Below are 14,695 nucleotides of genomic sequence, written 5' to 3' on the forward strand. Positions count from 1 at the left end.
ATAGCCCATTAAACGGCCTTAGTATTGTTGGACTCCAAACAGATAATACCCTCTTCTTAGCAGACCGGACATTTGCGGACGCTAAAGAGACTAAATTGTAAGAAGCTAAGTTCCTGGCAAAGCCGTGAGAGTAGTTAACTAAGTAGACTCTAATTAAGTTTAATAGAGGCTTAATTATATAAAAGGGTAACTTAATCTAGCTAACTTAGGAACGCTAAGCTTAAAACCTAAAGCTTGTTATAGCAAAGCCTACGGACCTTACTAGTTCCTGTGGAGAGACCCGTAAGACCGTAAATATAAAGGACTAATACGCTGCACAGCGTGCAAGAGGCGCCTATATTGCCATAGTCTGCCAACCCGAATCTGCCTACGACTTGTCCTTTGCGGCCCAGGTAGTAGATCCACAAGAAGAAAATATTAAGTAGCTTAATAAGCGCATTTAGTGGCAAATTGATAATATAGTAAGGGGACTTACTTTTGTACCACTAGACCTAAGTTCCCTTAGCTTACTGGCATTTATGGATGCCTCCTTTGCTAATAATAAAGACCTGTTATCATAAATCGGCTTTATAATTGTACTTACGGACCGTAATTAGGACGCAAATATACTGCACTGGTCTTTAATTAAGTGTAAATGAGTAACCCGTAGTATACTAGCTTCTGAACTATATGCACTAGCTTATGAATTTGATATAGCAGCCGCAATTAAATTAATAGTCTAGAAGATTCTATAATTGGAGCAGTTACCCCTGGTTTTATGTACCGATTTAAAGTCCCTTTACGACTGCCTAGTTAAACTAGGTATAATATAAGAGAAGAGGCTCATGGTCGACCTAATGTGCTTACGTTAGGCCTATGAATAACGTGAGATTACGGAGGTTAAATGGATTAGTAGCGGAGATAACCTAGCAGACGCCATGACTAAGGTAAAGCCGTGTTAAGCTCTTAAAACCCTAATTAATACGAATAAGCTTAACCTAAAGGTTATAGAATGGGTAGAGCGAGACTAACGGAGCATTTACGGTTTAGCCACGGCCCGTCAGAAGGCCGTACGGTGCATTCACGGCCCGTTAAAAGGCCGTACAGTTTATTTTACGGACCGTAAGCAGGACTTACGGCCAGCTTGGAGCACCATTTAGAAGGCAACCCAGAAGGCACCTTAGGAGGGATTTCCTATGTATTTTCTTATGTGTTTTATGGTTCTATTAAGACAATTACGGAGGCTATATATAAGTGGTTTCATTTTCCAAGTACCGCTAGTGTATAATTACAGCACCTGTCGTACCAACTGCGTGCTTACGCGCTCGGTACGCCGAGTACGCATTTACGCGTTTGGTGCACCAACCACCCGCTTACGCGTCTGGTGCACTTCTGAAGCACTAACTAATTAGGGGGGAGGCGCATCAGTATATAGACTACGTAGTCTGCTTTATACAATCGACAGTCACCACCGTCTAAATGAGTATACGATACTATACGTATTTCGTGCCCCTAGACACGACTCACTTGTACCATTAAATTGGTACAAACAACCTTCCTTTTCGGGCTATTAAATGGCTAGAACTCTATATACTCTACTAGGCTCTAAATCTAGAATTAAGAAGCTATATCCTAGTATCTTATATAACTATTACTAAAATAGTTAATAATTTATTCTAATTATAAATGGATATTATACGGAAAAAGCTTTAGTTTACGTTAATAAATATTTATCTTGCTGTTAATATCTAGACCTAAGTTAATCTATCTTAAACTAACTATTTTACTAGCCTCTATAATTAACTAATAGAGGAGCTCTTACTGCACCCGGCCTAAAAAGATCAAAAACAACTAAAAGAACCCTAAAAAACACCCAGAGAATCCCCCTAAGATGCATGTATCGCAGGGGAGGCATATATTAAACGACGGTGGTTCGCACTCACGCGCGCCCACCAGAACTACGCCTAGTAATAGCCCTCTATAATAAGAACGGGCGAATACTATACCACAAAACGGAAAGACCTCTATTAAGAAGGCATCTAATAAAATATAAAGCCTATTAGACGCGTCTAGTATCTGTAGTTATAGGGGAGCAACTATTAGCTATAATAAACTAATACAGCTAGCAGAATGGCTCCGCCAATCTAGTGTGCCTTAGGCGCCCCTTTAGCAAACCCTTAACTAAATCCTCTAATAGCTAAGCAAAATTAAAAATAAATAAAACCCCTCCCTACCGGCGAACCGCACCTAGGCTACTATAGCTGCGCCTCTATAGTATAGGGAGCCTACCCCCCTAAAGACAATATCTGGATATATAATTATAATATAACTAAATATAGAGAAAGTAAAGGGGCTTAGGGGATAATTAGAAACAGAAGTCCTTATAGAAATTCGCAAAGAGGTCCACGACGCTATTATAGTCCAACACCTTAGGAGTAGAGATATTAGAGTTACCCTAAAGGACTAATAGGCAAAGGAATAAGCTATAAGGGTAAAGGACAGACTAGGAGAACGTATTGGCATAAAAGTGCTCCGTAAAGATTACCTAGTTAAAGTCTTAGCGGTTCCCCTAAGCCTTAGGGTAGAAAAGGGACGCTAGGCGGATAATACGGCAACTATATATAAGATAGTAAAACAAACGGAACGCCTTATACTAGGACTCGAGATTACCTAAATTTAATAGCTTTAATAGGAAAATATAAACTAAGTATATAATAAAACAATAAAAGAATATAAGGGCCGCTAGAGACTCGCTAGGGAGACGCTAGTCGAACGTATAGCTCCCTTATTGTCAGTATATATATACTAGGAATGCAAAAACTCCTTATCTAAAAAGGTATTATTATAAATGGCCTTATATACGACGTAAGGCTCTATAACTATAAACTCCGCCTAAAATAATGCTACTACTACGTATAATGGGGATACACCTAATCCATATACGCAGCACAGGTGTGCTACGGCCACTGTGCAGGCCCCTACAATATAAGAAATTACTTAAATTAAGACTAAATAAAATGCGCAAACTGCCACCAAAGCACATATAAGGTGTAGGAGAGAGGAGACTATATTAAATATAGGAGATGGAAGGTAAGGGCTTAACAGCTACGGGAATAACTACATACTAGGTTATATAAATAGAAACAATAGGCAATAAGCTAGGGGGGCGCAGGTACCTTTCTAGTATTTCCTACCTTTAATACCAGGGGGCTAGGCCAGCTATCCTAAGCCTTAACGGGCTAGAAGCGTCGCCGCGCGATATTACTAGACCGTATAGGGATATAAGGATTACAGGGGACATAAGGGAGAGGACGCCCTATAGGAAGATTATTATGGACAGCTACAGCAAGCTTAAAACTAGGATAATTAAGAATTAGACTTAACGCGGCAAATATAACATTTATAGCTAACTCTTAAAGGGTATATAGCTAACTAGTAAGAATAGGGGAGGAACCGGAGATAATAACAGATTTAGATATAGAAGCGCTACTAGAAATATAAGACATGAAAATAGAAAGCTCTATATAAAATAAGTAGTAACTAGGATGTAGATATAAAAGATAAAAGCCCTAAATATTTTAGAGAAAGTAGAAATAGAGGAAGCGAGGAATAAAGGAGAGGCGAAGGACCCCCGCTAGGGGTCCGCCACCTATCCATTATATAGTACAACTATAGTAATATAAACCACCGTCTTGCAAGGCCCTTGCTAGATAGCTTAGACCTAGAGAAATACTATATCCTTACTATATAAGAACCGTATTATAATGCCTATATATAATTAATATACTACCCCTAAGGATTCTAGCTCCTATATAAACCAAAAGTAGCTATACGCGTGTACTTTATAATTAGTAAGGCTATTAGCCTATCCTTATAGTTATAGCAGGCAGTTAACCTAGATATTGTAGTTATAACAATTTAGACATATAGGGGACCGGTTTAGATTATTAATGTATATAACCCTAGGGTTAAAGGGGTCCTATAAATAGAGAATATTATATTGGTAATAAGCTTACTAGAAACCGAAGATATAAAGTCTATTCTATTAGAAAACATAAACCTCTACTACCCGCGGTAGGGGGGTATCTACGTTACTGTTAAATAATAGGCAGAGTGCCTACTAAAAGCTATAGATACCTGGGGCCTTAAGCTAGCCACCCCCCTAGGAGTAATTATATAGCAATAAGGCACCGCTAAAAGTATAATTGACCTTATATTTATAGACGAAGGCCTATACTAGAGACTTAAAAGGTATAACCCCAAAGAAGAATAGGTACTTGCTTTAGACTATATCCCCATCCAAATATAGCTAGATCTGGATATTAAGGCATAATTAAATAGTAAAAGATACGTAATAAGAAAGCTTAAGACAGACAGCTTCCTTAACATAGTTAAACAACAACTTTAAGACCTAGAAGAAATCCACCCGATACTAAATAAGTAAGGCTTAGTGGCTACCCCTAAGGAAATTAACTAAAGACTAGAAAGGATTTAGGTAGTAATTAAAAATAGGTTAGAAGAGCACTGCCTAGTTTTAAAAGTGGGCCCCTATACGCGATACGTATGGTCCGTATAATGCGCGGTTCTTATTACCAGCTAATAACGAGCAAGAAGAAAATATATAAGTAGCTACAATCCTAAAGACGAGAGATATTATAAAGATATAAGAAACCAGCTAAAGAATACCCTAAAAAAAGAAGTAAGGAATAGCTGGAGATAGTTTATAAATAAGCATACTACTAACCTAAGCCTCCCCTATAATAAAGGTCTTTAGAAGATAGCAAAATAGGTAAAGAGAAAGGTAGGACGTTTAGTAGAAGACCTATACCTTCCGCCCCTACGAAGACTAGGTAAATTACTAGCTATAAGCAACAATAATAAGAAGGCAAAAATCCTTATAGAAAGATTTTCCCCCTAACTAGCCTTAGTAGACCTTAGTAATATTATAGGCGAAGCACNNGTAACTCGCCTAAGGGTTAANAGTNATATAANAACTAAAGAAATGGCCAGAACTATTAGCCGCCTTTTAAATAATATAGCACTAGGACCAAATAGGATCCTAAATAAAGCCCTAAAGACCTATGGACTACTAATAGCACCTTAGCTTATAGATATAGCTAGAGTATACTTTATAATAGGCTACTACCTAAGACTTAGAAGAGCTATAATAACGTTTATCCTATATAAAGAAGGTAAAGCAAACTACTTATTTCTAGGGAGCTACCGCCCTATTGCCTTAAAGAATACCCTTAGTAAGATCTTAGAAAGGGTAATAGCGGACCATATAGCAAATATAGTAGAGAAATACGCCCTACTACTATAAAGCTAAATAAGGGCAAGAAAGAACCGCTTAATACTATTAGCACTTACGCTACTCGCTACTACTATTAAATTAGTATAGGTAATGCGAAGGGACTTTATAGTATTAATGCTTAGCCTAGATATTAGTGGCGCCTACAATAATATACCCTATAAGCGTCTCCTATATATCCTTAGAGTAAAAGGCTTCCTAGAATAGATTATATAATTTATTTAAGGGTTTATAGGCCAAAAAGAAACATTACTAGTCTTTAGCGGATACTAAAGCCCCCCTATTATAGTTGTAATAGGAATACTATAAGGATTACCCCTCTTACCTATACTTTTCCTTTTCTTTATAAGCAACCTACTTAACTCCTTTAAGGAAGGGGCGACCTAGGGAATAGGCTTTATTAATAACACAAACCTAATTATATATGGGCCAATAGCCGCAAAGAATTGCAGAACACTAGAAAAAGCTTATAATACCTATATAAAATAGGCAAGACAATATAGAGTCTAATTCTTACTAGAGAAGTACTAGCTAATCCATTTTATAAGAAAACGCAACTAATCTATAGATCTTTAGCATATAATTCACATTTAAGGCTTTAGGGGTTAACTAGTTTAGGGCCTAAGAGTATTAGGAGTATAGGTAGATAATAAGCTCCGGTAGAGCGTATATGCGGCCTAAGCGGCCTATAAGGGCTAAGTATAGTACATTATATTATCTAGGATCGTTAATTCTATATAGGGCCTATGCTTCTAAAGGTTACGCCTACTATATATAGCAGTTATCCGGCTAACCATAACGTATAGGTCTAGTATTTAGGCCATTAGAGAATCTAAAAAAGGCCCCCCTAAATTGCTCCTTAAACTACTCTAAAAGGTCTAAATAGCCTACCTTTAGAGTATAATAGGTGGATATAAGCGAACGGCTATAGCACTGCTTAAGAAGGAAGCTAATATTCCCCCCTATAACTATATATTAAAGCCGCTATAATATAAAAGGCGTAAAAGGAACGCAACTCTAATATTATAAAGTATATTAAGATACGCCTAAATAAACTATAGAGGGACCCTAGGGCGCCTTATAGGAGAATAAACTAATAACCCTAAAGTAGGGAAGATATATTAGAGAAATAGGTAAAGAAAGCAGAAGAAGAATAGTGCTGCTTTAGGGCCTAGGCCTATATAGAGGAGAAAGGGAGACGTATAAGAGGCCAGTAAGGATAATAGTAAGAAAGAGAAAAGAGCTAAAGTAAAGTATAAAAGAACGCTAGGAAACTAACTACTGTAATATAATACTGGCTAGACTAACGCTAGAGAGGTATATAGGAGTTAAAGGTATAGAGGTTAACTAAAGCAAGAAGAACCTAAGCCGTAGTATAGTTAACGCTATAGGGGGTAAATACTCTAGGGCTCCAAAAAGGCCTAATAAAGGTAGAAAATATAATAGCAACACTTTTAAGAATAGGAGTAATAGGACTAAAAGACTGGCTCTACTAGGTAGGTGTCCTAGTAGGTAGCCTAAGATATAAATATAGCTAGCTAAGACAGACACTAAAGTATATAATACTGCTATGCCCCTTATATACTAACTAAGAAGTAATACTCTTAGTAGCTGGCATAGAGAACTATAAGACACTACTCTTAATATAAAAAGGCCTTAAGGCGGTTACCTAGTGGCTTATTAGCTAAAATATACTAAACCAGTTCTGGGTTATAAAGAAAATAGTAATAAAAAGTAGGGGGGTAAGTAACGGGTACCCCCTAATAACTCTATAGCAGTAAAGTAAAGTTTACAATACTAGCGCGTCCATAGGCTTATTACAGCAGCAGTAGTTCCTAAGAAGGTTAAAAAGTAAAGTAGTAGGAGCACTATAGGTAACTTATAGGCGCCTTACAGGCGCCTTATAGGCGAGTCCTAAAAGGCAAGGAGATAGATTATAGGGTTTTCTTAAATAGAGTTTTCTCCCTATATATATATAAGGAGTAGTCCGCGTGGGCCTAATAGGGATCCAAATCGGACGTTAAGTAATGAATTATTATAATATCTAGACCTTACTAAATAACTACCTTCTTCTTATAATCTATGCTTACTTTATTAACAACTAGGAGGTACTAATAAAGGCTCTTTTTACTCTTTATATGGTAGCTAATTATAGTAGGGAGGACTAATAAAATGCTTTACTTCTAGTTCTAAAGAACTTTGGAATCGTATAAAAGCTTAGAGCTATTATTGCTAATAACTCCAGTATAAATAATACTCTCTACTATATAATTAGTTAGTATCTTCTTAAGAATAAAAATATTAAATGGGATCTTATATAATAGTAGATCCATTACCAGGGCTATATTATTAATCTTACTATTCTAGTATTCTTATTTTAAGATGTTATTAATATTAAGCAAATTAAGCTATATAAAGAGGATAAGGAGAGTAAAAAGAAACTTAGTAAAAAGGAAAAGAAGGAGAAGCAAGACTTATTTTCGCGTATAGGTATATTTAGCAAGCTTTATAATATTATTATCCATATACACTCCTCAGCTATATATACAAAACTATTTAAGAGTTATATAGGGAGAAGGATTCCACTTAATAATCGTATATAATAGAATAGCTAGTTTTATATATTTACTATAGCACTTAAGTATAGGAGTGCGGTTAACAAGTATATAAAGAAAAACTTATTAACGCTCCTAAAGGATAGTCTTACTCTATAAGACTAGTAACTACTTTGCATAATATTAGAGTTCCTTATACCCTTTAAGAAAGCAATATAGAAATTATAAGGTAATAATGCAACACTTAACTAAGTACTTCCTACTATAGATATTTTAATTAAGCATATAGATAGGGCTCTTATACGTCTATTCTTATTTCTTATTTATAAAAACTAACGCTATAATAAAAACTACATTATGGTAATAAAGTCTTTATTTCTAGAATTATATATTACTAAATAAAGTTTAATAAGTACTATACAGAAACTAATAAGTCGCCTCTTTATATAGCTGCTCTTATTCTTTACCTAAAGCGTTATATAAATTATATTAAGAGATATTAGCTAAAGAAGTGGCAGAAGAATACCCTATTAAGGGTTAAGAAGCTTTAGAAGAAGCACCAAAATAAATATCCAGTTTCTATATTATATAAGAAGGAACCTAAATCTAAGGTACAGAAAGAATAGCTTAACTTATTTAATTGTATTAAGCGGGATATTAATAATAAGTATACTCGTCTAGCAAGTTAGGATAAGTACAAGGATTACTATTCTAGAGAGCCGTACAACCCTAAGGTTTCTATAATTTAGTAGTAGGCGCAGGAGCAGCAATAAAAGCGTTAGCTACGGCTTTTAGCATTTACATTTAAAGTTCTATTAATTTCTGCAATAAGTAATAAGCTAGAGAGAGTTTTTTCTAGTAAGCGTTATATAATATTATAAGAAAGAATACAGCTTAGAGTAGAGACGGTTAAAAAACTAAGTACTTAAAGAGCTAGTATCTAAAGTAAAGCTTATAGAATACTATCTGGGCGTGTCTTCTGCTATATTCTGCTATATTAACCACATTCTGCCATTTTCTGCCTATAATAGTACTAGGGCAGGTTACCTCTCACATATTGCCGCATTATGCCGCATTATGCTGTATTTTACTATATTTCTGCCATATTCTGCCATATTTCTGCTATATTCTACCATATTCTGCCATATTCTGCTATATTCTACCACCCTACTATTAGCTTACTTACCACTTATTACGGCATAGGCAGAAAACGGCAGTTATAGTAGAACTTAGTAGATAGTTATAATGGAACTTAGTAAACAGTTATAGTAGAACTTAGTAGACAGTTGCGGTGGAACTTAGTGGACAGTTATAGTAGAACTTAGTAGATAGTTGCGGTGGAACTAGGTGGATAGTTGTGGTGGAACTAGGTAGACAGTTACGGTGGAACTTAGTAGATAGTTACGGTGGAACTTAGTAGATAGTTACGGTGGAACTTAGTAGACAGTTGCGGTAGAACTTAGTAGATAGTTATAATGGAACCTAGTAGACAAGTTATAGTAGAACTTGGTAATATACTATTAATGTACGTTATACGGCTTAGCGATTTTTACTGATATTTTTAGAATAACTATAGGACCGGTAGAATATGGTAGAATACGGTAATACGGTAATATAGTAGGTAATATACCCTAGCACTATTATATAGAGGCCTAAGTAACGCAATAAGATTAGAAATATAGATATTATTATAATTAAATTAATCAATAATGATCAATAATGATCAATAATGATAATTGTATCATTAATTATTGTATTATTACTGACCACACTGAGTCCCACACTACTTATCTCATGGGTCTCCGCTTTCCAATGTCCTTCTGTCCTCAACTTTCATCCTTCACGTAGCATAGAGGTCTGCTTCAAAACCGTTCATCGATATGGGGTTCCTTTAACGAATAAGGGGGCAGGAAACCCTCGACTGCATCGTCAACAAATGCGGATATTGAGAAACGGCCTGTTATGACCAGAATGGGGATTGCGGCAAGGTTTAGACCGCGAATCTTGGTTATGGATGTGCTGGTTTCTATGGGTAGTTTCATTTTTGGATATGATACTGGTTCATGTTTGCTCGCTGATTCTAGAGCTTCCCAAACCAAAGTTTCCGACAGGTCAGATATCTGGGTTTTTAGAGATGCCGGATTTCCTTGCGCGCTTTGCTGATGCTACCAATCCAAAGACCGGTGCTCTAGCTTTCTCGAATGGCAGGTCAGGGACCATAGTAGCGCTGGTAAGCCCTCGTTGGGATTATCGTCATGGCAGTATTGACAGAGCTCGAGGCATCATTGCTCGTAGTTATGGTACCTCTGAGGGCCATTCTAATGTGCAGCGCGAATTACGCGAAATCAAGGAAAAGTTGGATGTCGAGAGAGCAGGAGGTGGCAAGCATCCCTGGTATGGGATCTTCACTGGACTCAGGACGGCCTACCGCACCCTGCTCGGTATCACGCTCTAGGCTTACAACGGCTTACTGATGCCAACTTCTTTTACTACCGGACTTCCACTTTTGCGTCCGTCGGACTCCTAAACAGCTACGTGACAAGTATGATCCTAGGACGCGTAAATTTCGGTACTGCTTTCCCCAGTCTTTACACTGTTGAAAGGTTTGGTCGCCGTCCCTTTTTAATTACTAGTGCTCTCTAGATGTTCATGTGCTTTATGGTAAGGCTTTTCGTGGCATAATCATTGTGGAGTTATTAATCGAATCACCAGGCCTTCACTTTGCTCGGCCATTTCGCTCTTGATCAGAATGCCAGCTCTAATACTCCAGCCATCGGCTATGTTATGATCGTTTTCGCCTGTCTCTTCATTGCTGGCTTCGCTATGACTTGGAGACCCATCGTATGGGCTCTCGTTAGTGAGATATATCCCTCGTTACCGCGCCAAATGCATGGCGCTAGCCACAACATTCAACTGGGTATGGAACTTCCTCATCAGTTTCTTCACTCCATATATTACCAGCACTATCGACTACCGATACGGATACATATTCGCAGCTTGTTGCTCTATGGGTGCGTTAGTGGTTTATTTCTTCGTGCGAGAGCCAGAACAGGACACTGGAAGAGATTGATACAATGTACATCTTGGGCGTTAATCCGATTAAGAGCAAGCATTGGCAGCCGCCGGAGGGTGAGGACTTGCCGAGCCTGGATAACACGTACCTCACGCTTGGTGCTAGAGGTATTAAGAAGAATGAAGCCGGCGTGCCTACAGAAGAGAGACGCGAGAGTACGGGGCCGCGGAGTGGCGATATTTTCCAAGCTCCCGGGGCGTGACAGTAGAGTTGTTATCGAACTGCTCGGCGCGACGACTTTCACTGTGCATGCAAAAGTAGCGGGATCCGTTGCTTTTTTGGCGTATATAGGGGTAATGTCATTACCGGTTATTCCGTGTACATGTCTGTCAGCCGGCGAGTTTTCCTTGGGACATTAGATCAGGGCAGGGTCATAGAGTGTCTGAGAAAATATCCCGAATTAACCCTCCACTGATCAAGAAAATGCAGTGTAATTGTAGGTAAGCCCCAAAGCCCCAAAGCCCTGCGCTCTCTGGCTAAGAAGGATAACTAAGTACAAATGAAACAACGCTTGTCTTCTTTCAAGGTAGTCATCAATATCCGTGAGTTGGATTGAGGCGGAAAGCAAGGAGCCATAGGGAGACAGCCCGTGGGTAGGACATGTTTCGAATAATTTTAACAAAATGATAGCGGTAGAATGATACGTCCGCAACAAGTCTGCAGCAATCAAAGTCTCTGCAGAGCTGGAAACGGGTCGGTTCGGGTATAAAATAGCCCCGCAACCGGGTATATCAGACCTTAACCGGTGAAAGCCGGTTTTTAAAGAACAAATAGAGCAAAGTGACAGTAACTAACGCCCGTACATGTTATAAAAATGCCTTCCTGGGTAGTAAGTTCCAGCGATGGAGCCGAATCGAAGCGGGAGACATCGTTGATGCGAAAGGGGTGGGGGTGTTGTGTGCACGTGGTTTCATATTTTGCTCTGATAAGCCCCCTGCATGCTTATAATTCTGATTTAGGATGTGCTTGCAAAGATTATTGCCATTTTGCAGTGCTATTCATGAGGTTTGCTATATGGTATTATCTGAAAAGCCTTACGGTAAGGCTTTTTGTGATGAAGAAATGCTCTCCGGTCACGATATTCGGTATCTTACATAGTATGGATATCACTTCCTTCGTCGAGGTAGTGTTGATAAGAAGCCTTAGAATTTCTGTACGCGTAATGCGAAAAGTTGGCCTTGCGGTCCTCACTTTCAGGTGGTCTACGCACAGGGCAGAGGAAGGTCCAAATACTACTTAAATAATTTAAAGCAGAAATGCCTGAGGGAAAAGCTAAGCGGTTCTTGATCTTTGATCAGAAGAAACTACGCGTTGTACTGTAAACAGTCTTCCTGATTTATTTTAGCGTTCTGGAGATACTGCACATGTCGCTGCGCATGTCATCTTCATAGAAGCGTAGGAAGGTCAGGATGTGATGGACAAGACAGTTAGTAGATTAGTATTGATAGTGATGAATTTCTAGACACGTGTGGTGCTCATGTAGTTCGGCTATGATTTACCGGGACTGACCTCGCGCCAGGCATACTGAAATAAGTCGTGGGACACTTTCTAACGAAGCAATTTATTCACAGCACTGCAACGCAACCAATATTAAAAAAAGAATATTAAAAATAAGTGTTTAAATTAAATAATGCTAGAAGAGTTTTATATAAAATTTATAAAAAATTTACTAAACGTTGCGGCTGTTAAAACCACCAACTTTTAAATAGATTAATTAAAAAGTGTCCCACGACATATTTTAGTATGCCTGGCGCTCCATTCAATGGCGGGGGAGGCAAGCTCCATATGCTAGGTCTGCCCTAAACGAGTCAACCTCGGTTCCGACCCTTCCTGGGGTACTCCCGAATTCAATCTCGCATAATACTTCTATATCAACCCCAACTGTCAGGCTAATTTGCTTGCTCTGCCACTTGCTCCAGCTTACCCGCCGCTTGTTGTCAAAGCCTTCTACCCAAGCTTCCCCCGTTTCTTTACGTACTTCTCTAACTAAGGCCATTACATTCACAGTATTACTAAGATGGTTAACAAGAAAGGAAATACGCCGGTATACGTACTAGGTGTTGGGATGACCAAATTCATCAAGCCCCGAGGAAAGGTTGACTACACAGAACTGGGTTTTGAATCCGGTGTGAAGGCTATGCTGGATGCACACATCAACTACGACGATGTCGACCAAGGTGTAGCATGTTTCTGCTACGGCGACAGTACTTCCGGCCAGCGTGTTTTCTATCAATTTGGCATGACAGGAATCCCCATCTACAATGTGAACAACAACTGCTCAACTGGGTCAACCGGCCTATACATGGGCAGGAATATGATCGCGCACGGTGCTGTAGACTGCGTGTTAGTTGTCGGGTTCGAGAAGATGTTCCCGGGGAGCTTGCAAACCTTCTTTCGGGACCGCGCAAACCCTACCGGAACTACTAGCTTAATGATGAAGGAAATCAGAGGCATTACCAAAGCACCCGGTGCTGCTCAGATGTTCGGTAATGCCGGAAGGGAGCACATGGAGAAGTAAGTTCTCGTTCTAACCCCTTAGTTGAAGACGGGGGATCATGGTATACAATCACTGTCTGCTTTAAATGCTAACCTCATGAAGATATGGCTCAAAACTCGAAGATTTCGCCGAGATTGGCCGCATCAACCATCTCCATTCCAAAAACAACCCCTATTCTCAGTTCCAGGACCAATATACCCTTGAGCAAATCATGAAATCTCCGATGATCCATGAACCCCTTACCAAGCTTCAATGCTGTCCTACGTCAGACGGTAGTGCTGCCGCTGTCCTTGTGTCTCAAGCATTCCTCGACGCTCGACCAGAATTAAAGGATCAAGCTATTCTCATTGCTGGCCAATGCCTTGCTACAGATAGCCCGGATCTCTTTAACCGCAGCGCTATCGAATTAATTGGGTACTCTATGTCGGAAAATGCAGCGAAAGCCGCCCTCGTTGAGGCCAACGTCGCACCGGATGAAATCAAAGTTTGCGAGCTCCATGACTGCTTTTCGGCTAACGAAATGGTCACCATCGAGGCATTGGGTCTCGCACCTAAAGGTAAGGCTCACGAGTTGGTCCGGAAAGGAGGAATCACTTATGGCGGGAAGGTTGTGATCAATCCTTCCGGTGGTTTAATCAGCAAGGGACATCCCCTTGGCGCAACAGGCCTTGCTCAGTGCGCGGAATTAGTTTGGCATATGCGAGGCTGGGCTAACAACCGACAAGTTGAGGGTACCACAGCGGCACTGCAGCACAATCTTGGCCTTGGTGGTGCCGCTGTGTGCACAGTATACAAGAGGGCAGACGGAAAGGCAGCTCAGACTGTTTCCAGCGACGTTGTCGCAAAGAAAACTGGTCTTGGATACAACCCAGCTGTCGAGGCGAAGGGATTCACCAAGGCACAGGTAGACTCAGTTCGGTCGAAGAAGGCAAGGAGTGATTGGGCTCTACAGGATATTGAGCAGAAGGTTGAGGCGAGATTCTGATCAGGGATGAGACTGGCATTCGGGCGTTTGAGGGGTTGTAAATGAAGGAAGGCTGTAAATTAGTACTTACCGCTCCTTAAATATTTGTGTACTTGTGATGGTCAGAATGGAAAATACTTGTACTCTGCATACCATAACTTTAAGAAATATATCACTTACTTTAGCATATGCTTAAGTGCATATGATAAAGCTGCCCGCCGCATATTGAATTCATGGTTCGACAGCCCTTGTGAAGGCGAGGTGGACATGTGTTAAGCTGAGCTCTACATTGCAGGTAGAAAATCGCCGCCAACCT

At 39.5% G+C, this 14,695-nt stretch overlaps 2 protein-coding genes across 2 annotated transcripts; both read left to right on the plus strand.

The window, feature by feature from the left end:
- Nucleotides 1-9,979: 9,979 nt before the first annotated feature.
- K441DRAFT_709701 (uncharacterized protein) lies at nucleotides 9,980-11,210 on the plus strand (the record flags this gene model as incomplete). Its single annotated transcript, XM_067653867.1, has 6 exons — nucleotides 9,980-10,053; nucleotides 10,108-10,286; nucleotides 10,400-10,477; nucleotides 10,616-10,702; nucleotides 10,746-10,860; nucleotides 10,898-11,210. The coding sequence occupies 6 exons, from the start codon at nucleotides 9,980-9,982 to the stop codon at nucleotides 11,118-11,120; spliced, it is 756 nt and encodes a 251-aa protein (XP_067496285.1). The 3' UTR covers nucleotides 11,121-11,210.
- Nucleotides 11,211-12,731: 1,521 nt separating this feature from the next.
- K441DRAFT_701693 (non-specific lipid-transfer protein) lies at nucleotides 12,732-14,596 on the plus strand. The gene is made up of 2 exons (XM_067653359.1): nucleotides 12,732-13,432; nucleotides 13,518-14,596. The coding sequence occupies exons 1-2, from the start codon at nucleotides 12,936-12,938 to the stop codon at nucleotides 14,398-14,400; spliced, it is 1,380 nt and encodes a 459-aa protein (XP_067496286.1). The 5' UTR covers nucleotides 12,732-12,935; the 3' UTR covers nucleotides 14,401-14,596.
- The last annotated feature ends 99 nt before the right edge of the window (nucleotides 14,597-14,695 follow it).

This window comes from Cenococcum geophilum (genome assembly GCF_001692895.1).
Source record: "Cenococcum geophilum 1.58 unplaced genomic scaffold K441scaffold_110, whole genome shotgun sequence".
Lineage (NCBI taxonomy): Eukaryota > Fungi > Ascomycota > Dothideomycetes > Gloniales > Gloniaceae > Cenococcum > Cenococcum geophilum.